Below are 23,831 nucleotides of genomic sequence, written 5' to 3'. Positions count from 1 at the left end.
GGGCCTATTCACACCTTACCTTGCATGCTGCGTGCACAAGGAACAATGTAAATTCAGCCTTAATCATTCTCTTTTGAACAGTTTCCTATTTTCCCCATTTACCACTGTGAGGATCTTTTCATGTGGGTATGAGCAGGGGTGTAACTAGAAATCACAGGGCCCCATAGCAAAATTTTGTATGGGGCCCCTTTGATTTATAGTTACACCCCTTGCAGAGCCCAATTGAGATCCCACACAGCCCACCTGAGGGTGACCCTGCAGAGCCCACCATAGACTCTCTAAGGTGGGCTGGTCATACTCCTTACCTGTCCGTCTCCTTTTCTTCCTCCGTCGGTGATGAGCCCCGCCTCCTCCGCCCATCATCGGGCCACCCCCTTCCCCGTTGCCCGCCTCCTCCGCTGATCCCAACCCCAGGCCTCCTCCTCCACTGCTGGGTCCAGCTTGCTCCACCGCCGCTGCTGGCTTTCACTGACTCAGCAGCGGCTGTGGAGAGGAACGCGCCGCTGCAAAGATCACTGTCAGTGAACTGAACAGCGTCACATTTCTCTTCGCAGCCGCCAGTAACAGCCAGCAGCGTGAAATGCCATAGTGACCCAGTTGGCCCACAGGGCATCAGGAATGTCCTGGCCGGGCCCCCCTGTGCCCCGGGCCCCATAGCGGCCGCCTGGGTCGCTATGGTGATTGTTACGCCACTGGGAATGAGTAACAAAATGAATCAATTAAATAGAGGTCGTGCTGATAAAATAACCCAAGACACTGCCGTGACCCGGATTCGAACCGGGGTTGCTGCGGCCACAACACAGAGTACTAACCACTATACGATCACGGCTGGCTGGCTGGGTGGTGGGTGTGTGTTGCTATTTATTGTCTTTAGGCTTGAGTAGAACCTTTGAAGTGTGGAGGCCATAACAAAGCAAACAAGCTGCAACATTTTAGCAACTTAGTCACTCCTCTCTGAAAAAGTTAGCGCGCGCATCCTCTTCATGTCAACTGCAGGCTGCTATTAATACCCTCAACTAGCTGTGCCCAGGGCCAGATTTCCCACAAGCCCAACCAAGGCCCGGCCTCTGGGTAGCAAAGAGTAGAGGGGCAACAGGGGTGTGGAATTCCTATCTCCTGATGCTCGGGACATGCAGTTCCGGGCGCTGGGCAGGTGGTTGTTTTCTACATTTAGCCCTGCTTTGGGCAGGCAGAGCTAAATATACAGCGGGGAAGCCGCCACTTGTTTTGTATGCAGCCTGCAAGTCTGCCATTCTCTATGGGGGCGGGCATTTTGGCGGGTATGGGGGCGCATTGAGGAACCTGGCCTTGGGTCAGCAGGGAGAGTAAATCCGGCCCTGGCTGTGAATATTGTTTATAATGTTTAAAGTGACACTAAACTCCGGAGTTAAATCCTAAAAATACATTCAAGTCCCTTCACTATGAACAACAATGAATCTTATTTGTGTATCACTCGTCTGTAGATCCTCAAATCATCTCTGAATTGGTCAGAGCTAAATATACAGCGGGGAAGCCGCCACTTGTTTTGTATGCAGCCTGCAAGTCTGCCATTCTCTATGGGGGCGGGCATTTTGGCGGGTATGGGGGCGCATTGAGGAACCTGGCCTTGGGTCAGCAGGGAGAGTAAATCCGGCCCTGGCTGTGAATATTGTTTATAATGTTTAAAGTGACACTAAACTCCGGAGTTAAATCCTAAAAATACATTCAAGTCCCTTCACTATGAACAACAATGAATCTTATTTGTGTATCACTCGTCTGTAGATCCTCAAATCATCTCTGAATTGGTGCTGACACTGTCGTTCATTCTGGAGGGGGGCTACGTCTGTTCCCCATTGTCCCTGTGTGTGTTGTAAAGTAGTCACCGCTCTAATCTCGCTCCAGTGATGGACTACTATCTCATGTTCAGTTTACCAAGTTTGTATTGAGATTGTAGTCCATTAGGGGAGCGAGCTTGGAGCGGTGACTACTCTACAACACACACAGGGACCATGGGGAACAAAAGTAGCCACCCTCCAGAAGGAAGGACAGTGTCAGCATCAATTCAGAGGCGATTGAAGGATCTACAGCCGACTGGTACACATATAAGCCCGATGGAGGCCACTAGTCAGGGTTGCTCGGCCACTATTTTACCTATTTGACTAGTAAAAATGATACATGTTGCCAACTAAAGCCACATGCGGGGTCCCTTTATTCATTAAAGGAGATCTATCAGGTGAGTGATTTCCACTCAGCCTCATAGTTAGAGCCGACGTGTGACAAAGAAGCTGTTACAGGTCAGCTCTATAGATCGGGAAGTGAGCAGAAACATGCAGCGGATCCGTCTCCCTGCAGTGAGCGGTGACTGTCAGTTATCGCTCCCTGCAGGGATTCCTCCCCGCTCCGATCCACCAGCGCTGAGTGGAGGAACGGACGGGGGAGGGGGCGGGCACAGCTGGCTCTGCCTCTAGATAGGCAGAGCCAGCTGTCACTCACGCAGCTGTGTGGATCAAGACAGTATTGTCAGGATCCGTCCCGGCTGCGGCGCTCTCAGTATTTTGCGGGCAATAGCTCGCTATATACTGAGCTTTTGGTCACGGGAGGATGCTAGTATATGTCCTCCCGTGACCCTAAAGAGAACTATGGGGAAAAACACTGACCCCATAGTTCTCCTTTAATGGCTCAGCTCCTCATGTATAACCAGTGGTGGACATTGTGCACGCTACACACACCCCAAAAAACAAAAGTACAGAGTACAAAGGGCATGTGTAAGACACCCCGTCATTGTGTCCAACATGTGCACAGATGCCACAGGTCTCTGCAAGGTCCCGGAAACCAGCGGCATCTATGCGCATGCGTGGAAATCTCCCGCACACGTGTGCTGCAAATCTCTGCCTGCTCCCGAAGACCTGACACTAAGGTAGCATTCATCTAACGCTAACCCTCTCCACAGGGTGAGGACGCAGCAGTGATATCACAAAAGAAGAAACAGTGTTGTCATGTTCCTGAAGGATGTTGAACCTAAACAGGTCTACTGGCTGAATCAAAACCTACCTTCAGGGCCTGTTCACATGAGTTTCAGGTCCTGATCAGCAGACGCGGTGCTATGTGTTTTGCCGCGTTCCAGTAAAATAAAAAAATATTTATTTTTTTGGGCGTGGGGCTGTCAGTATGTTAGCTGCAGTACAGTGCGTTTTTGACGCGTTTTGCATTTCCTGGCCGTACAAAATGTGACATGCAGTATTTTTGTGTCGTAACCTGAACGGACTGCGCATGTGAGAACTGTAGACCATAAAACACATAGGGATACATTGGGAGGCATTTTTAGCGCAGGAGCGTACGGATCAGGTCAGCACAGAAAGCGAACGTCGTGTGAACAGACCCTCAAAGTTTACAACTTTATTGGTTGTGTTCAACTAAACGTCAAAGGTCCTAGAGAGCTAAAAGCAGGGAGCTTTACATCAGCCGTGATCGTATAGTGGTTAGTACTCTGTGTTGTGGCCGCAGCAACCCCGGTTCGAATCCGGGTCACGGCAGCTTTTAGTACCGCTCATCCATTTTGGTTATATATATATATATCGTGTCAGATTCCCCGCATCACCTTTCATCATCACGTGGAGTCACGAGGCGGCCCAACCAAGTACTGATGGGGTGGTCATAATAATCTGGCCGCTCAGTGTATATCTCACTCTATATATGAGCAGCATGAAGCAATCCCCTAGAGTTGAAATATTGGGCAAGACACAATCCCTGTCCGCTGGAACCTGTCACATCAGTTAAATTTTTACAACTTTCATCACGAGAAGCACCGAACATCAAAGGTTTTGTTTAGGGCTGCAACAACTAATCGACATAATCGATTATAATCGATTATTGAAAAAGTTGTCAACTTTTTCAATAATCGATTAATCGGCTTCCGATCAGTTGGCCCTGTTCGCCGCTCCACACACGCTCTTCACGCCGCACCTCCTCCCCGCCTCACACTCACCGCCCACCGACATCCACGATCGGCACAGGGACGCGGGGAGATGTAGTAAGGAGGAGCAGGTGTGGGGGGATGACAGCCGCCGATAGACAGGTCCGATCTCAGAAGCAAGTTGCTGGAAGACTGCTCAGGTAAGCCTGCACTTCCCACACATGGTGCTCTATAATGTATTGCTGGGATTTGTATTCCTCTATAGCTGATGGTACATTGTGCTGTATATTATACATAGGAATACAAATCCCAGCAATACATTATACACTGTATGTATAATGTATTGCTGGGATTTGTTGTACTCCTCTATAGCTGGTGATATTCTGCATTGCGCTGTATAGAGGACTACAAGTCCCAGCAATAATACATTATACAGCGCAATGCAGAATACCACCAGCTATAGAGGAGTACAACAAATCCCAGCAATAATACATTATAAAGTGGTACAATGCTAAATACCACCAGCTATAGAGGACTACAAAACCCAGCAATAGTACATTATACAGCGCAATGCAGAATGCCGCCAGCTATTATGTACTATTGCTGGGATTTGTTGTATTCCTCTATAGCTGGCGGTATTCTGCATTGTGCTGTATAATGTGCTTTTGCTGGGTTTTGTAGTCCTCTATAGCCGGTGCCATTCTGCATTCATTGCTGTATAATTTTACACTTTCCATTTCACTATATTGCACACCACACTATCTTTTTTTTTTTTTTTACTTCCACCGCGCCAAGCTTGCTCCTGTGATGGACTACAATCTCAATACAAACTAGTAGTCATCACTGGAGCCATTTTTTTAAATGTATTTTATTGTTTATCCGATTAACCGAACGTAATAATCGGTTTTGAAAATAATCGTTAGCTGCAGCTCTAGTTTTGTTACCGGAACCCACAGACGGTCATATGCGCCTATCAGCCAACAGACGTGATCGTATACTGCAGGGGTAGGCAACTCCGGCCCTCCAGAGGTTGTGGAACTATAAGTCCCATGAAGCATTGCAAGACTGACAGCCACAGGCATGACTCCCATAGGCAATGGCAGGATGGGATTTGTAGTTAAAGCACAGCTTGAGGGCCGGAGTTGCAGATACCAGTAGTCTGCGTTAGTTTGAAGGAGAGATGAGCTCATCACTGCGCTGCTTCTTTTATTTTAAAAAGAAATAAAATCATAAGGTTTGTATTTTGCTCCCAGAGAAGGCAGCCAACCTCACTTACATTGCTACTCTCTCCTCCTAAGGATGCTTCTTCACTGACCCCCGTCCATACTTTGAAAATTATGATTTGTGCATTACACATCGTCACTCCCCCCCCATCCCAAACCAGCTAATTTGGCGCCACACACAAATCCCTTTCACGTTTTCCCGCCACCCGCCCTCCCTGCTGACGTCACTCAGGCGTCACGCCCCTCTTGCCCCTTCGCGGCCATCTTTACTGCGGGCGCCGCTCTCTACACGCTATCCTCGCCCTTTTCTTATTCAAAATACCGTCTTTCAGTTGCAGTACCGCCGCTTACTATTCGCTTTCAAACACGCAGAACGTTTATAACAATTTAACGTCTCTTTGTGGTCTCGTTCCCTTAACCATAATGGCGGATCGAGGTCTCCGGCTCCACCCTGATACGTGCATAGAATCTGACGTCACTGCGCAACGAGCGCGCTTTGGTTTAAAGTACCGATTCTGCTGGAGTCTGGCGGACGGGGAACGGTGCGGAGTGACTGGGGATGGCGATGACGGTACATTCCGGGGAGGAGGCTGCATAGGGGTTAATGACAAAGTAGAGGCTTGGGGGTTGGTAGCTCACTGCCGGGTTGGTGTTTGCTAAGTGCCAGCTGACAGTGTATGAAGGAAGCTTCCTCCCCTTAAAGGGACAGTCCTCTCCTCTGCAGTAGACCCTCGTGTCATTTATAGATCTCTACAGGTGAGTGTGCTTTATGACTACTAACATAAGTTTAAAAGTGTGTTAAGCAGTCGTGTCAGATGGGGGGATGTGGCCCAATGGTGTCACGTGAGGGGGTGTGGCCTGCACTGGGTGACACCAGAATGACTGACAGTCATTTTGGTGTCACCCCCTTTTAAAATTTGGGCACTTGGTCATTTCACGAGGATGGAGGGGGGACCTGGGGGATACCTGATCCTGCTGGGTCAATATCCCCTCCTGTCTCTGCTGGCGTCCGTCACCAAGATGGCCTCTGGCAGTGAAATACATCACTATGCATGCGTGATGATGTCACCCTGTGAAAGTCATAACACATTCGCGATGGGCACACCGGGTGACATCCACCCTGATGCCGCTGCTGGTGTTGAAGTAACCCTGTCACCTCCATAATGTCCATAGAACACAGCAGCCTCCCTTGAAAAAGAACTCAAAGTAGATCTGAAGCCATTTTAGATGATTTAGGATTAAACGCTATGTTTACCTTCCGGGCCAGACTTGGGCATTTTACAGCCCATGGGCCACTTTCGTCCCTTTGGCTATCCCTGTCTGGACAAGGACTGATCGCCGACCCGCGCTTGTTTATGGCCAGGTGACACTGGAGGCGCCGGCATCTAAGGGCAGACCCCCTCCTCCTCAGTCATTGGTTGCTAGGACCGCTGACATCCTAGCAACCAGTGACATTAGGTGTCTACTTCGTCCTCAGTCATTGGTTGCTAGGACCACTGGTATCTAAGCGACCAATGACATTAGGCGTCTTCTTCATCTGCAGTCATCAGCTGTGATGGGGACAAGCAGTGCCGGGGGGCGCTGTGATGGGGACAAGCAGTGCCGGGGGGCGCTGTGATGGGGACAAGCAGTGCCGGGGGGCGCTGTGATGGGGACAAGCAGTGCCGGGGGGCGCTGTGATGGGGACAAGCAGTGTCGGGGGGCGCTGTGATGGGGACAAGCAGTGCCGGGGGGGCGCTGTGACGGGGACAAGCAGTGCATTTTAAAGACATGTCCTGATGCTTCCGCGATGTCCAATGGCTCGTCTGCTGGGTCATGTATATACTGCGTATGCTGCTCTGGATTTGTGGAGTGAGTTTGTAACTCATCTTTGTGTGCCGCAGGTTATTCTGGAGGATCGCTACACAACTGATTGGTCTTAGTTCAGTGCTCCTCGAAGTCCTTCTTCTGCCATCATGGGTATTCAAGGTCTTCTACAGTTCCTCAAAGAGGCATCGGAACCCGTCCATGTGAACCAGTACAAGGGACAGACGGTGGCAGTGGACACCTACTGCTGGCTTCATAAAGGAGCTTTCGCCTGTGCAGAGAAACTGGCGAGAGGGGAACCGACTGAACAGTAAGTTTGTGTCTTGTTAAAGCAGCACTCCGGACAAAAGTGTTTTAACTCTTGTAGTTGGGCTACCCCGGCACTGCAAGGGGTTAAAGTCTTTTATTTTTGGCATTAAAAGTGAACTATGGGGCAAGTGTTTTTCCCCATGGTTCTCTTTAGGGTCACGGGAGGACATAAACTAGCGTCCTCCCGTGACTCAAAGCTCAGTATATAGCGAGCTATTACCCGCGATATACTGTGAGGGCCGGGACGGATCCCGACAATACTGGCAAAATCCACCCAGCTGCGTGAGTGACAGAGCCAGCTGTCAATCTAGAGGCAGAGTCAGATGTGCCCGCCCCCTCCCCTGTCCGTTCCTCCACTCAGCGCTGGAGGATTGGAGAGGGGAATCCCTGTGGGGAGCCGTGACCTACAGTCACCGCTCACTGCAGGGAGACTATCGAGAAGTGAGTGGATTGGCTGCATGTTTCTGCTCACTTCCCGATCGATAGAGCTGACCTGTGACAGCTTCTTTGTCACACGTCGGCTCTAACTATGAAGATGAGCGGAAATCACTCGCCTCATAGTTCTCCTTTTAATCTTCTGCTAGCAAGCAATAGATATGTCCCATGATTAATAAATTAGGAAATACCTAAATACTTAACTGTTCCTGCGCCGCTTGCTCCCGGCTGAAGAACTCCCGGCTCCTGAACGGCTGTGAAGAAGAAGGGCGCATGCGCAGTAAAGGGGAGAAAACAGACACTGAAGCTCAATGGAGGCAGCCGGGAGAGCGCACGTCGGACAGACACCGTGGGACACGAGGAGTCTGCGGTGGATCAGAGACCGGCAGCAGCATTGGAGGGAGTGTCGGAAACAAGTGGAAGGAAGAAGATGATCGCAGCAAGAGGCATCACAGAAGGTAAGTGCTTACAGAAAGTGGGGGTTTACATTAAAGGTCTTTTAAGAACATTTTTGCCCAAAGTTCTGCTTTAAAGCTGAACTCCAGGCAGATATAAAGAGTAACACGTACTCTATAATGGCAACTGTAGCAGCTGCACACACTTGTATTCCCTTTGAGAAGGAGTCCTGTGTAAGCTCTGAGTCTGGACTTTGTGCTTCTACAAGGCGGAGGACTATTCCCCTTTCCTTTCCTCCTTTTTTTCTCCTTTCCTCCTTTTTTTCTACTTTCCTCCTTTTTTTCTCCTTTCCTCCTTTTTTCTCCTTTCCTCCTTTTTTTTTTTTTTTCCGTTCTTGTTTTCCTTTCCCTTCCCTCAATCCCAGGGCTCAGTGTCTGGTCAGCCATTTACTAAGCACTAGTGCTCTCACCTGGGAGGAAAGTGTCTATGTTAGAAAAAGCAAACTTTCATTTGCTTTCCTGTATTAGAGAACTGAGGATTGGAGTTTGCTTGCTGTGGGTTTCATACACTCTCTTACCTTTCCTCGGGGGTTTTCTTTACCCGTGGTGTTCTTCCGATGTTGCTTACAGCCACCAATGTTGCTTTTTGTGTTTTACAGGTATGTGGCCTATTGTATGAAGTTTGTACACATGCTTTTGTCACACGGTGTGAAGCCCATACTGGTGTTTGATGGATGTACGTTACCATCGAAGAAAGATGTAGAAAGAGCGAGACGAGAGTGAGTAGTCCAACGGACCAACACCGTATTCACATTTGTTACTATTGGTTGTAGTATGAAGGGTCATTGCATTTAGTTGTATACAATGTGACTGTTCTATGACGGGGCTTCTAGATCCTGGGTGCATTGTTATACAGCACGTTGCATAGCAGTGTCATTCATTTGCACAGTCTTCTTTTGTGTTCTTTTTGACTAACCCCCAACCTCCTCGCCCGCCCACCTCATCAAATTTAAAACAATAAGGACCTTAGATTCCTGGTCCCAAACCTGCCACCTGGGGCTTTAGCTTTGATAGTCATATTTCATACATCATTTATCCTGCATGTATTGGAATTGCAGGAATATCATTGATTATAGTTTGGTTCGTGTTGGCAATGCAGTAAAAATATTTGTGTGTTTCGCAGGAAGCGGCAGGCAAATTTGCAGAAGGGGAAGCAGCTGCTGAGAGAAGGCAAGCTGTCCGAGGCCAGAGATTGCTTTACACGCTCGGTTAACATTACCTCTGAAATGGCTCATCAAGTCATAAAAGTAAGTCTGCCGAGTTCAAGCTTGAAGATGGGGCATGTGACTCATTTCACCTATCAGAAAAAACAATGTTCCTTTTTATAACCAAAAAAAAAATTTTACTCATAATGCTTACTTTGCCTTACTTTTAATGCAAAACCTAAAGATGTCAAAAATCTTAGAGGAAATCCTGAATTTGATACAGATTGGGGTACTGGTGATAGTTGTAGGTAAAAAGGCTTTTCTTTTTAAAGAATGCACAATTACAATAAAGAAGAAATCCTGGAAGTTTCAAAACTTTCCCTTGCAGGGGTGCTATCCCCGCACTGGAAGGGTTAACTGCTTGTTTTGGTGGGGGTCACCACAACTTGGCAAATGTTACCAAGGGGTCCCGGTCCTAGAAAGGTTGAGAGCCACTGGTCTAGGAGCTAAAATACAGAAGATATATTTACCTGATCCTTGGTGCCATTGAGCTGCTAGACAGGTCCACGCAGCCCCTTCTCTCCTGGGCCCCAGCAATCTAAGGACAGCTGGCATCACGTCTAATTCAGGTCCAGAATAGTTGTGAGAGCACCGGGGGACATTGCACAGCCAGAGTGGAGAGGGAGAGAGATCAGTGCTGACCACTGCAGAACCCGAGGATCAGGTGAGTATACCTGCTTTGCTCCATCATCTAGAGGAAAACAAGCTTTTAACCCTTGCTGTGCGGGGGGTAGCTCTACTGCAAGAGAGATTTTTAAAATGTCCGGAGTTCTTTTTTAATTGTGCATTCTTCTAAAATTATTTCAATGCCTTTTTTATTTACAACTAGCACTAGTATCTGAATCTGTATTGATGTCAGCCTTGGTCATCACTTGTACAGCATCCAGACTGAGGAATGGATTGGTGAGCATTGGGAGCCAATCATTCTCTGACACATGCAGCTGTGACAGGAGGTTAAGCAGCGTGTGTGTTGTCCTATTGATTGTCCAATCCACAAACTGCTGAGCAAGAGACACTACTGTACAGATGTGTCCCCTGCACTCCTTACAGGATTCACAACCTTGGATTAAAGGAGATCTATGAGGTGGTATTAAAGGAGGATTTACACTGATCCTCATAGTTAGAGCCGACCTGTGACAAACAAGCTGTCACAGGTCGGCTCCATAGATCAGGAAGTAAGCAGAAATATGCCACCGATCCGCTCACTTCCTGATCGTCTCCCTGCAGTGAGTGATGAATGTCAGTCTCCGCTCCCCCCCTCTCCGATCCTGTATAGGAAGATGATCACCAGCACTCTGAAGATTTTGTCAAATCCTTGTGTTCAATCATTATGGAGCAGCGTCACATATATCAATATAGTCAATGTTTTGGGGCCACGCAGGGTTCCTTCATCAGTGGCATGGTCACTATGTCGCCCTGATGAAGGGACCCTGCATGGCCCTGAAACGTTGGTTATGTTGATGTATGCAATTAACACAATGATTTGACAAAATTTGAGTGCTGGTGATCATCTTCCTATACATGGCTGTCCTTGTCTGGTAAAGGTTTGTTGCCATAAAGTTGGCTGGACAGACAAATGCTTTTGAAATGTAATTGGCTTTGTTTTGATTGTATCCCATTTTGGCATAGAAAAGTCTTTGCAAAATGGCAACTAGATATGATCTTCCATTGCAATGCTGTTTTTATACATATGTCTGCTCTCTTACAGGCTGCACGCTCTGAAGGTGTTGACTGCATAGTTGCCCCATATGAGGCCGATTCCCAGCTGGCATACTTGAATAAAAATGGTTTTGCCCAGGCAATCATCACAGAGGACTCCGACCTTCTTGCCTTTGGTTGTAAGAAGGTAAGGGGCTATTTTGTTGTTTTTGAGCTCACTATTGAAAAATCTTCTATGCGGTTAAGAATTACTCTTTCCTCCTCCCCAGATGTACATTTACGAGTTTTAGGATCTTAAAAGAGGTTTTCCAGCTAATAGGACTCTGATCTACTGGTTGAGCTTAGGGTGACGGGAGGACGGTAGTCTGTGTCCTCCCGTTACCCTAAGGAGAACTATGGGGAAAAGCCCTGACATCATAGTTCTCCTTTTAAAGTGCATGTTCACCCAAACTTTTTTTTTTTCTTATTTTTGGTTAGCGTGGGGAAAGATAAGAACCCCTGGGGCACTGTTACCTGTCCTGCTGACAAAGTTGCACCACACAGGAAATAAAGGAATCTTTAACTGTTAACACAGACAGAAATGGGATTGTTAATAGAGCACTGCGAACACTCGTCTGTTCCTATGGTGTCACCCTTCTGCATGTAGAAGCAGTAATGTGTCTCCCTATTGCTGCTCACTCACTGATACGGAAGATTTGCAGCCTCTTTGCCAGCTTAAGAGCAAGCAGGTGACTAGTCTCTATAATCACGTTACTGGCAATTTTTCTGCTAGCGACTGGATCACTATCGTGACACGGCCCTTCATCGGACAAAATAGAAAAACATTTATTTTAACCATTCCCAGCTCTAACTAAAGGTGGGGAAAAAATAGTTTTGCACTTGGGTCTCAGGGAACCCTTACACCGTGTGATGTGCGGACACTGCCACGTCACTTCTGTGTGTGTCTGATGCACTCGGACGCACCAGAGGTTCATCATGATCCACTCCAAGGTGTCTCCCCAGACGCGGGCTCCAATGTGGGTGCACCTGAAGTGTGTGATCATCCTCTGCTGCGGCCCTCCCGGGCAGCCAGGACGTGCTGTGCTAGTAGGTCCAGCAGCCCATGCTTTCCCGTTGCTCTTCCTTCTATACCTAGGTGTCACCACTGCACGTGCAATGGGAACAAAAGAACAATGGAAGACAATTCAAAGAAAACCACATCATCCTCCAACCCCTGGGAGTGGTGGGTAGCTGCAAGGGCCCCCTATGGACAACTATATGTAACCAACAATGGCAGGCAGAGCAAAGGGAGAGGGCAGGCAGGCTGAGAACCAGGACCTAAATCGAACCCACTTCGGGGTGAATGGAGAACATGTTGCGGATCATTGTAAGGAAAGGAGTGGTGTAACGTATTGTGACCCAGCGCTAGATACGTTTCCTGTGGACCCCTCCGCCTCCGATCCACTGGTTGGCTCACTTGTCTTTGGCCGGTGGGGACGAATTCCTCTGATGTATGTAGGGTGTTGATGCCCCTTTAAATCCTTTTTTGTTTTTATTATTGAACAAAAAAAACAAGCTTATTGGACTTTTTTTTTCCCTTTCCTAGGTGTTTCTTAAAATGGACCAATATGGGAACGGCTTAGAAATTGATCAGGCTCGGTTTGGAAAGTGCAAACAGCTCGGAGATATATTTACGGAAGAGAAATTCCGGTATATGTGCATCTTGTCCGGATGTGACTATTTGCAGTCTATTCATGGTGTGGGTTTAGTCAAAGCCAGTAAAGTTCTAAAAGTTGCAAATAATCCGGATATTATACAGGTAAATATTGTAAAAAAACAAAAGAACGGAAAAACAGCGCCTTCTCCTTGTGAAATTCTGTTTAATTCGTCAATAAAAAAACCAAAGTAAATATACTCCCAAATATAGTCTGCGTAATGGGCATTCAGAACAACCGTCCAAGCTAACGGACTATGGTCAGCATCCTGTAGAACTGTCAGACATCTAGAATGTGAGCAGAAGCAATCTGTTGTGTCTTGTTGACGCGTTTCCAGGGATGAACCCTCTTCCTCAATACAAATGGCATAATGGAAAGAAAAAACGTTTAAAAGTGTATTTTTAGTTGGTTAAGGCCTCATTCACACGAGAAACGGGCGGCCCGTACAGATCCGTCTGCGTGCACGGCTGTATCAGGCCGCTCCAGGGAAGGACAGGTGCTGCGTGTGATTTGTACACAGCAGCCTGTTCTCTATGAAAGAACGCCGACCTACACGTCCGTGCGGGTGTCTGTACTCGCACGCTGACAGGATGGATCCTGTCTGTTTCCAAACCGGGACACCCTTACAGACGTGCAGGTCGGGTGAGAGTAGAGCAGCGTACGGCCGCGTCCTCCCATAGAGAAGGAAGAGGCTGCTGCGTACAAATCACACGCAGCACCTATCCTTCCCGGTAGCGGCCCAATATGGCCGGCCCATACAGATCCTTGCTGCATGCACGGCCATTTCTTGTGTGAATGAGGCCTAAAGCCCAACGCTGGGAATTTTTTAAATCAAAATGGGCCCCTATACAGATTGAAAAAAGCAGCTCAGTGCACAATAGTTGGGCGATTTTTATCACAGTACTTCTATTCGGCCACAAGATGTCCTCGGTCTCTCCAGGAGTTATACAACCTGCAAACATGGGGCATACTATGAAAGAATGGGCATCATGGACCCGCCTCCTAAGGGACAGCACCATGGCACCCTTCATTCACTGCTGCATTAGCAGAGCACTGACCCGAGCTTGAGAAGAGGCCTAGAGGAAGATGACACCACAGGTCACTTGATGAGAAGACATTTAAAAAAAAAAAAAAAAGAGTATAATAAAGAAAAATCTACTTCTTGGGGGACCTCTAAATGAGTTGGAGAAGGGGCATACCAGTGTCCAGTCTTTAACTCATATGGCTCTATTGATCACCTAGGGTTGGGCCTTCTAAAACCAAGCATTCCCAGCAAAGTGTAATGGAAGCACCCTGTATTAAATGTTTGTAAAATAAAATCTTCATGCCGGCGATAAAAAATGAAATAGACATTTCCTGAACTTGTCCACAGAGACCACTACAATTCCTTAGCTGTTTCCCGGGTATTCTGGGATTTGTAGTTTCTCACCTTAATAACTCCAATACTTTTTCAAATTTCTACATATTTTTTCATCTCTTTCAGGTCATTAAGAAAATGGGACAGTATTTGAAATCCAATATTACTGTTCCCGATGGATACATAGATGGATTTATCCGTGCTAATAATACCTTTCTGTACCAGCTGGTCTTTGACCCACTGAAAAGAAAACTGGTTCCTCTTAACCCTTATGAAGATGGCATTGACCCTAAAGAATTGAGCTATGCTGGGCCGTATCCTTTTGCGTTTATTGTTTTTAAAGTGCGTCTACACTCCGATTACCACGGCTAAAGGGACCTGGCACGAGGGTAACAAAGTGGTTATTGTTACTTTTTAGGGATGCACCGATACTAGTATCGGTGCCAATACCGAGTATTTGGGCGAGTACTCGTACTCACCCAAATGCTCTCGATGTTTATCCCGATACTTGAACTTCCGGTTTCAGGAAGCCAGACGGTGAGTCATTACACGCGGCTCGGCTTCCTGATTGGCTGGGAAGCTGGCTCCATGCCTCATCACCAGGGAGCATGTAGCTGGCTTCACGGCCAATCAGGGAGGCGGGTAAAGACTTGCCCCCCTCGGCTTCCTGATTGGCTACTTACCTTATTTATTGCCTCTTGACCCTATCATCTTCTGGTTTCCGACAGTCCCTCCGGTGCTGGTGCCGATCTCTGATCCACCGCAGAGTCCTTGGGTCCCACAGTGTCTTTCCGACGTGTGCGTGCCAGGCTTCGTCCATTCACTTCTGTTCTCTCCCCTCCGTTCTACTGCGCATGCGCCCGCACACTTCCACCTTCACAGCCGTTCCTGAGCCAGGAGTTCCTTGTGAATGTGTAATTGTCAGCTAGACACAGATTTTTGAAATTGCAATGCTCATTAAAAAAACACAAAAGTAATCGGATTGTTACTGGCGACACGAATGCAGGTTGTGTATAAAATGTAAGAAGACTGATATGGGCAACTGAGACACTTTTTTTTTTTCTTGTAGCACATGTCTGCAGACTGCACAGTGCACACCATTGTTCTGCAGCATACAACTTGTCTCTTCACTTCATTTTCCTTAACGATCTAAACAGAAACGTGGGAGACTCGATGGCTTATCAAATCTCACTGGGTAATGTGGACGTCAACACCATGAAAAAAATAGATGACTACAATCCTGATGTTCCTCAGGTGAGTTCATGTCGTGGAGTCTTTGCGGTTATTTATTTCTCTAAAGTGAAAGTGACACTAAACTGAGGAGTTAAATCTTAAAAATACATCCAAGTATCATAACTATTAACAACAATGTATTCCTATTTGTGTATCGGCTGTAGATCCTCCAATCATCTCTGAATTGGTGCTGACACTGTCCTTCCTTCATACAAATGACTAAACGTGAGATTGTAGTCCATCCCGGGAGCGGTGACTACTTTACAACACACACAGGGACCATGGGGAACAAAAGTAGTCACCCTCCAGAAGGAAGGACAGTGTCAGCACCAATTCAGAGATGATTTGAGGATCTACAGCCGAGTGATACACAAATTAGATACTTTGTTGTACATCGTTAAGGGACTTGAATGCATTTTTAAAATTTAACTCCGGGAGTTTAGTGTCACTTTTTAAAGGAGAACTTTGAGGTGAGTGATTTTCACTCAAGCTCATAGTTCGAGCTGACGTGTGACAGTAAAACTGTCGCACGTCATCTCAATAGATCGGGAAATGAGCGAACACATACCGTCGCTCGCCCGCTTCTCAATCGTCTCCCTGCAGGGATTCTCCTCCAGCGCTGAGTGGAGGAATGGGGGAGGGTGCGGGTACAGCTGGCTCTGCCTCTAGATAGGCAGAGCCAGCAGTCACTCACGCAGCTGGGTGGATCTCGACAGTAAGGTCGGGATCCGTCCGGCTGCGGCGGTCTCAGTATACCGCGAGCTGTAGCTCGTGATATACTGAGCTTTGGATCAAGGGAGGACGCTAGTATATGTCCTCCCGTGACCCTTAAGAGAACTATGGGGAAAAACACTTCTCATGGTTCTCTTTTAATAAAAACATAAGATTCCACTCTGCTGGAACAGCTGCAGCCTTTATAAAGGATGGTGTTGCTCTCTTGAGTGAATTTTAATAATGTACTGTATGTAGAGCTTGAAAAAAAGAACAGTTCACTAAAAAAACAAGCACTGTGATGTGTTGTAACAATGCATCACGGCATGCATGCACAATACACACCATCGTGCATATGTTACGAGCACTATAACATGCGCCCGTTGGTGTGTATGCACCCTTAGTGGGTTGTCTTTGCGTTTTTTTTGTGGCTTTGTTCATGGGTGTTCTGTCTATTTCTCTCATGTGTAGGTGACAAAAAAGAAGAGCCACAGCTGGAACAAGAAGGTCTCAGTTTCTGGAAGCATCTGGCAGGAAAACTTCAGTCCCTGCACAAATATAAAATTAGAAGAGAAGCCAAAAGTGGAAGAAAAGGCGAGTCGGCGAGGGTTAATAATCCCAAGTAATAAGAACCCCATGAAAAGGTCTCTTGAAGGTGCGTGAGAATGTTTTAAAAAAAACCCGTAACTTGTTACTTTTATTTTTGTTTTTTTTCTGCTCGAGCAGCCAGTTAATGCCCAAAAATAAAGTTTGACAAGACATTTTAATGATGGTTATGTGCCCGGATGATACCTAAGCCTGACACATGCGCATTATGATTCTGCATGATTGGCAATAAAAGTATGTGGACACCCGCCCAATGATCGAGTTCTGCTAATTCTACAGTATACGAGTTTTAGACAATAATGCTCCTCCCACCTTATGGTAACAGTTTGGTTGATGGTTTTGTTCTGTTCCAGCATGACAGTGTTCCTGTGCAAAAGCCAGCTCCATAAAGTATAGATGAATCGATACCGTATTTTTCGGTATCGAGTACTGATATTTTTTTTATCGGTACTCGCCGATACCGTGAGTCCCATTAAGGAAGCTGGGTGGCATTTAATGACTTGCTGCCTGGCTTCCTGATTAGCCGGGAAGCCATCTCCATGCTCCCTCTGCACCAGGTGACGAGGAAGCATGGAGCCGGCTTTCTGGCCAATCGGGAAACTGGGGGGCGGGTAATGACTCGCCGCCTGGCTTCCTTATTGGCCAGCTTCTCGACCAATTAGAAAACTGGGCGGCCAGTCATTACATGTTGCCTGGCTTCCTGATTTGGCCGGGAAGCCGCTCCATGCTACCTCGTCACCACATGACAAGGAAGCATGGAGTTGGCTTTCTGGCCAATCAGGAAGCCCGGGGGGCTGGTAATGACTTGCTGTCCGGCTTCCTGATTGGGCAGCTTCCCCACCAATTAGAAAACTGGGCGGCCAGTCATTGCATGCTCTTTTGAGCATGGAGCTGGCTTCCTGGCCAATCAGGAAGCCAGGCAGTGTGTAATGACTTGCCGCCCGGCTTCCTGATACCGCAATTTCCAGGATTGGGCTGGGCATTGGTAGCATTTGGGCGAGTACGAGTACTCACCCAAATACTAGTATCGGTGCATCCCTACCAGAAAAGACATGGTTTGGTGTGGAGCAACTTGAGTGGCCTCTACGGAGCCCTTACCTCAACACCTTTGGAATGAATTGCAACGCCAACTGTTTTTCTCATCCTACATCATTGCCTGACCTCACACATGTTCTTTTGGCTGAATGGGAACATATTTCTAGATAAACTCCAAAATCTTATGGAAAGCCTTTCCAGAAGAGGAGAGTCTGTTAAAGCTGCAAAGGAAGCCCAACTCCCTATTAACGTCCATGGTTTGGGAGTGGAATGTCCAAAAGGCTCATATAGGTGTGGTTGCCAAGTGTCTATAAACATTTGGCCATATATAGTGTATTTAGGAACCTAATACGAGTATTCCTTGGTTCTAAGTGGGCCTGTATAGCGTAAACCTAGCCTTGGTGAGAACATATCATGTACATCCCAAGTGAAGCGGTGAACCCTTCAGTGTCCACAGCTAAAGTCCTTATTTATTTATTTTCCAGGTGGGGTTTCGGAATCAGACCTCCTCAGTCAATATTATTTTTCTCAGAATAAGAAACCCAAAAAAGAGAGTGAAGACCATTTAACAGAACTCCAGGCTTCTCCCCCATCAAATGTCCTACAACCACTAGACGACCGGGCCAATACGAAAGCCTTCCAGCCCAAAGCAAGGAATACTTTTGCCACCTTGCTGCAAAGAAGGAACGAACAAAGCGGTTCAGCCTCTGTTACTGGAACCCGCAGTAGGTGCGTCACTTCTGCAGGTGTTGCGGCACCACTTAATTCATTGTTGTCGACTTCAAATCTAATTGCAGTTGCTTTGTGTGAAAAGCTGCATTAGTTTTCTTTTTCCTGGTGATTCTGCACACTTCTTGTCTTAGGGTGACAATGCTCACTTACTGCACTGATTTGTACTATAGAAACCTCCCTCTTTAGTATACAAAAGAAGTCTGGGTATGTGGAAGTATTCTGAGCAAGGTTGATAAGACTTGGATTTGGAGCTGTTGCCAGCTCAAACCCAGAATTTACAAGCTGATTGGATTTCTGGCAGTTTAACAATTATAACTAGGGATGCACCGATACTAGTATCCGTGCCGATACCGAGCATTTGGGCAAGTACTCCCCCAAATGCTCCAAAGCTTACCCCCGATACCGGAAGTTCTGGTATCGGGAAGCCGGGCAGCGAGTCGTTACACGCCGTACGGCTTCCTTATTGGCTGGGAAGCTGTCTCCATGCTCCATCGTCACTTGGTGATGAGAGAGCTTGGAGTCGGCCTCCTGGCCAATCGGGAAATGGATGGCGTGTAATGACAGGAAGTCGGGTGGCAAGTCCTTACCCGCCTCCCGGCTTCCTGATCCGGCTTCAAGCTTCCTCGTCACCTGGTAATGAGAGCGCATGGAATCGGCTTCCCAGCCAATCGGGAAGCCCAGTGGCGTGTAATGACTTGCCGCCTGGCTTCCTGATTGGCCAGAAAGCCGGCTCCATGCTTCCTCGTCACCTGGTAATGAGAGCGCATGGAATCGGCTTCCCAGCCAATCGGGAAGCCCAGTGGCGTGTAATGACTTGCCGCCTGGCTTCCTGATTGGCCAGAAAGCCGGCTCCATGCTTCCTCGTCACCTGGTGATGAGGGAGCATGGAGCCGGCTAATCGGGAAGCTGGGTGGCGAGTCATTAATGGGACTTCCGGTATCCGTGAGTACCCAAAAAAAATAAATATTGGTACTCGCACTTGATAACGAAAAAACGGTATCGGTGCATCCCTAATTATAAGAAAACACTTTCTTTGGTATTTTTAAGACCAAATTGGAGCAAATAAAATGATTTTATTTTCTGTTTATTCACATTACATTGTGAGCGTGCCATTCATTGTATGTGAACTATTATATGTTTCCAGGTTTTTTTGCAGTGAATCTGAGCTGGTGACCTCCTCCCCTATAGACCATATTAAGCCAACAGACTACACGGCAAACTCTTCAGGGACTCCTTGTGAGGTCATCCAGGAAATGGAAATACCTGAGGAACGCAACGAGCCGTGTAAAGAAGAGCTGACTCCATCTCCAGTCTCTGATCATTGTGACGTGAAATCTAACGCGGATTCTCCACTTCGTAACGCAAGAAATTGTTTTAGCTGGTCAGGAAGCTTGGCCAAAAGAATCCCAACGTCCGAGAGCCCCCGTCCCTCCATCCTGTCTCTTAGGAGGTTTCAGAGGACTAAAAGCAGTATAGTGCCAGGCACAGATCACCTTGACATGGACCAGACCCCTAACTCCAATGGGGACCAAACCAACGGTGTCATCATTCAGAAGAGTACAATGTCTGTTCTGGAGATTGATGACTCCAGCTCAGAAGTAAGTAATATCTTATTATTCGGTATTATCCTTCTATTTTATTTAGAATTTATATTGTGCCAACAGTTCGCGCAGAACATAAATATGATGATGGTGTGGTTGGCATTTTATACTTTTGATGAATATTAACGTAGTATTAGGGTCTGGGCGTTTTTTACCTTATCCCCCCCCACACACACACACACACACACACACACACACACTTACCTGTCAGCTACGCTCGTCCCTGCCGCCGGTCCCGAAGCGATCCTCAGTTCCCCGATCTTCCTGTTTGCAGGGGGGGAGGATACTGATGGCAAAGGAGCCATAGGCTCCTTCTGCCATCAATCAAACTGTTGGGCGGAGAGGAGGGGCGTGGCCTGCCACAGGGCTGTGTGTGTCTATGGAGGCACACAGCCACTGCGGGCACGAGCGCGCACACACAGGTGCCTCCATTAGCCGATGGGGGGGGCGGGGGAGTGCTGCGTGGACCCACTTGAAAAACGAGGAATTAAAAAGAGAAAGAAAAACAGCAACAGCCTCAGAGGTGGGTCTCCTTGAAGGAAATATTTTTTAAAAAGGGTTTATTATCACTTTTAAATGAAGTCTGCAAGTCGGAGCCACATGTAGCTTAGGTTTATTGTTGTGGGTGGAGTTTAGGGGCCCATTGACGCTGTGGCATTTTTGTGATATGCTTCGGTGCTATTAATTTTGAGTGGCACCTTAACACACTTCCACAGTTCCCCCAAAAAATGCAGCTTGCAATAATTATCTGCTGCATGTTGGGCGGTGCAGCTTATCAGAATAGTGTTTTTTTTTTCCTGCATTGCATTGTGAACACGCAAAACAAAAAGCCTATAAAGTTTAACTATTAACCGCTGTGTATGAGCCTGTGTGTGAGTTAGTGTCCTGTAACTCCCAGCACTGATCCGAGGGATGCAAACTGACCGCGCCGGCAGGGGTCTGCTTCCCTGCTTGGCATTGAACTGGCAAGATCACCGAGTATTTACCAGCAAAAAATAAATAGTTAAAGGTCACATATTTTTTAGGACCTTTTGTGAGTAGCCCAACATTCAGAATTTTGATTTTTAGGGTAAGAAACACTTTCATTATACAGTGCCGAATTTTTAGGGAAATCGGTACAATTTTACAGGGTTATTTAAAGGGGGGGGATTTAAAATGTAACCACTCCTTTTCCAAATGGATACTTAAGATGCCCATGTTAAATATTGCGTGCATCTGTGAAACAACGGCAAAATATGGCACCCCAAATTTTCCATAGGCAACGCTTTAAAAGCCCATACAGCTTATAATTTTAGAGATATGGCAGTGAATATTCACCCTAGAATTATTGCTCTCACTCTGGCACATGCGGCGATACCCTACATCTGTAGCATGATCGTTGTTTTCCTTTGTGGGCGCACCCGACGCGTGTTTACGAAAATGTTTTAACTTTTTTTTTTTCTTAAGAGAACTATGGGGTAAGTATTTTTCCCCATAGTTCTCTTAAGGGTCACGGGAGGACATGTACTAACCTCTTCCCGTGACCCAAAGCTCAGTATATTGCGAGCTACAGCTCGCGGTGTACTGAGACCGCCGTAACTTTGGACAGATCCCGACATCGCTGTTGAGATCCACCCAGCTGCGTGAGTGACAGCTGGCTCTGCCTATCTAGAGGCAGAGCCAGCTGTGCCCGCCCCCTCCCCGTCCGTTTTTCCAGTCAGCGCTGGAGGATCGGAGGGGGGGGAATCGCCAGGGGGACCGTTGATTGACAGTCACGGCTCTCTGCAGGGAGATGATCGAGAAGTGAGCGAGCGACGGTATGTGTTCGCTCACTTGCCAATCTATTGAGCCGCCGTCTGACAGTTCCATTGTCTCAGGTCGGCTCGAACTATGAAGATGAGTGATTTGCACTCGCCTCATAGTTCTCCTTTTTAATTGGTATCACGTAAGGGGCTTACATGCCCCCTATGTGATCGCATACTAATGGTGACAGGTTCCCTTTTAAGGTGATAGTGGTCTTTTAGACCCCTAATGTCACGTTTTCACTCCAAATAGGCTATTGAGGCACCGATTGCACTCCTGTAGCTTATTCCTGGCTTCTGCAGCCGAGCAATGATAGCTGAGGGACTGGAAGTGATGTAATCAGCGTCGCTTCCAGTCCCATAGATCGGGGAGGAGATTGGTGAATGGATGTCTGGGAGACTGTGTTAAAGGGGCCCACTGCCAGCGACGCATGAGATACATCTGTGGCAGTGAAAGGGTTATTGGCTTTAACTGTTTTTCACCTCCAAAATGTCATATTTTTTAAAGTGACATTAAACCCTCAGATTTTTTTAACATAAAACAATACTGTAATGTGCGCCTTACTGTAATCCATGGTTGTTTCCCTTCTCTTTGCTGCTCTTCCTTTTTAAATCCTCATGTCTTCTCATGCTGGGGGAGAACTTCTGTTTTGCAGCAGACTGCCTTGTCTCTGAAATGGATATATTTGGTGTCTGTGTGTAGGTTTGCAATCTGAGGCAGCACTACAGGAAGAGGCACTCAGCTGCAAAGGGAAGTTCTCCCCCAGCATGAGAAGACATGAGGATTTAAAAGGAAGAGCAGCAAAGAGAAGGGAAACTACCATGGATTACAGTAAGGCGCACATTACAGTATTGTTTTATGTTAAAAAAATCTGAGGGTTTAATGTCACTTTAAATTTAATGTGGAAAGTAGATTGAGAAGAATCTTGCATCACAAAACTGATGAGTTCTGGTACATATTTCTCTGAGTTTCATAACAAATTTACTTTTGTCAGGACATGGACAAGAGTCTGGCGTCTTCTCCTGAGTTCAGCATGAAAGACTCTCCTACACACCAGACGGCGTATCCAGAGAGGAAGTCTATTCCAAAAATGAAGGTAAAGATAAGTCATTGCCTGTGGGTCTAGTGTTGCTCTGATTGGTTGGCCTGGGACGAATGAAGTTCTGGATAATGCACATTTTTGGTTTAGCTTGGCAAATGAAGAGATTCTGGGTTGGGTTTCTAGGCCTGTGTAGGGCCTAGAATGTAGGGCCAAATGGGTCCTACATTCTCCCATAGTTTTCTATAGTGCGGTATATCCGAGCCGTTAGAAGTTCCATGAGTTCGATCTCTTGGATGTGAGCGTATAGGTCAAATTTGGCTGGTCAAAGGGTTCATTTGCACTGGAATGATGTTGGGTATCTTGCTGCAGTCAGTATATGTAAGGGGGCTCCCCTCTTAGAGGTGGATGATTGCTCTACATTCCATGTTATAAAGTCCAACATGTTCTAATTAGGGATACACCAAAATTTCGACCGCCGAAACATATAGGCCGATAATGGCACATTTGGCAAAATTCTCAGCTCCCCCCCCCCCCCCCCTTCCTGATCTACTAGCATCAGCTCTGAGAGCTACTGCTAGATCATGATCTACCTAATGGGCACCCCTGGTGTATACTATGCTCTCTATTAGCGGTAGAATTGTGAATGTTTGAGAAATGTAAATTGGATGTTTTTGATAAATGGAAAATGTTACACGTCGGGTGTTCTCTGAGTCTAGCATTTGTGATGGAAATATTTGCTGCACAGTGTCTCTGGCATCGGGTCTTTCCACCACAATACTTAGAGAGAGACTGTCTTAAATGCTCCTCGGATGGAACGTGCTCGTCTCAGATCTTTGCTTTCTGTTCTCTTCATACTGGACCTCAGGTGCCCGGACTTCTTCGATCAAAGAGCTTCGATTCGCGCTCTGGGACAAAATTAAAACCAATGGCACCGGCAAAAGCTAGCGGGCTGAGCAGCCGGATGCCTGCAAGAGCAGCTCAGAACAATGAGAACAAGCCAGGCGTGCAAGCCACCATCAGCGACCTGTGGAAGAACTTCAGTTTTAAAAAGTAA

The 23,831-nt window shown here is 47.0% G+C and overlaps 1 protein-coding gene and 2 non-coding genes across 3 annotated transcripts; 2 read left to right on the top strand and 1 right to left on the bottom strand.

The window, feature by feature from the left end:
- Positions 1–757: 757 nt before the first annotated feature.
- TRNAH-GUG lies at positions 758–829 on the bottom strand. The gene has a single exon. It is a non-coding gene; the product is annotated as a tRNA-His (tRNA).
- Positions 830–3,440: 2,611 nt separating this feature from the next.
- TRNAH-GUG lies at positions 3,441–3,512 on the top strand. Its single transcript has one exon. It is a non-coding gene; the product is annotated as a tRNA-His (tRNA).
- A 3,525-nt stretch (positions 3,513–7,037) lies between these two features.
- EXO1 (exonuclease 1) lies at positions 7,038–23,831 on the top strand. Its single transcript, XM_018564156.1, has 12 exons — positions 7,038–7,231; positions 8,720–8,839; positions 9,244–9,367; positions 11,034–11,171; positions 12,570–12,782; positions 14,162–14,349; positions 15,193–15,289; positions 16,451–16,634; positions 18,106–18,349; positions 19,497–19,950; positions 22,730–22,831; positions 23,643–23,831. Exons 1-12 carry the CDS (start codon positions 7,071–7,073, stop codon positions 23,829–23,831), a joined length of 2,214 nt encoding a protein of 737 aa, XP_018419658.1. The 5' UTR covers positions 7,038–7,070.

Source organism: Nanorana parkeri, unplaced genomic scaffold, assembly GCF_000935625.1.
Source record: "Nanorana parkeri isolate BGI_ZX_2015 unplaced genomic scaffold, ASM93562v1 scaffold731, whole genome shotgun sequence".
NCBI lineage: Eukaryota > Metazoa > Chordata > Amphibia > Anura > Dicroglossidae > Nanorana > Nanorana parkeri.
Note: the sequence above shows the minus strand (reverse complement) of the source record. Positions and strands in the feature narration are given on the sequence as shown.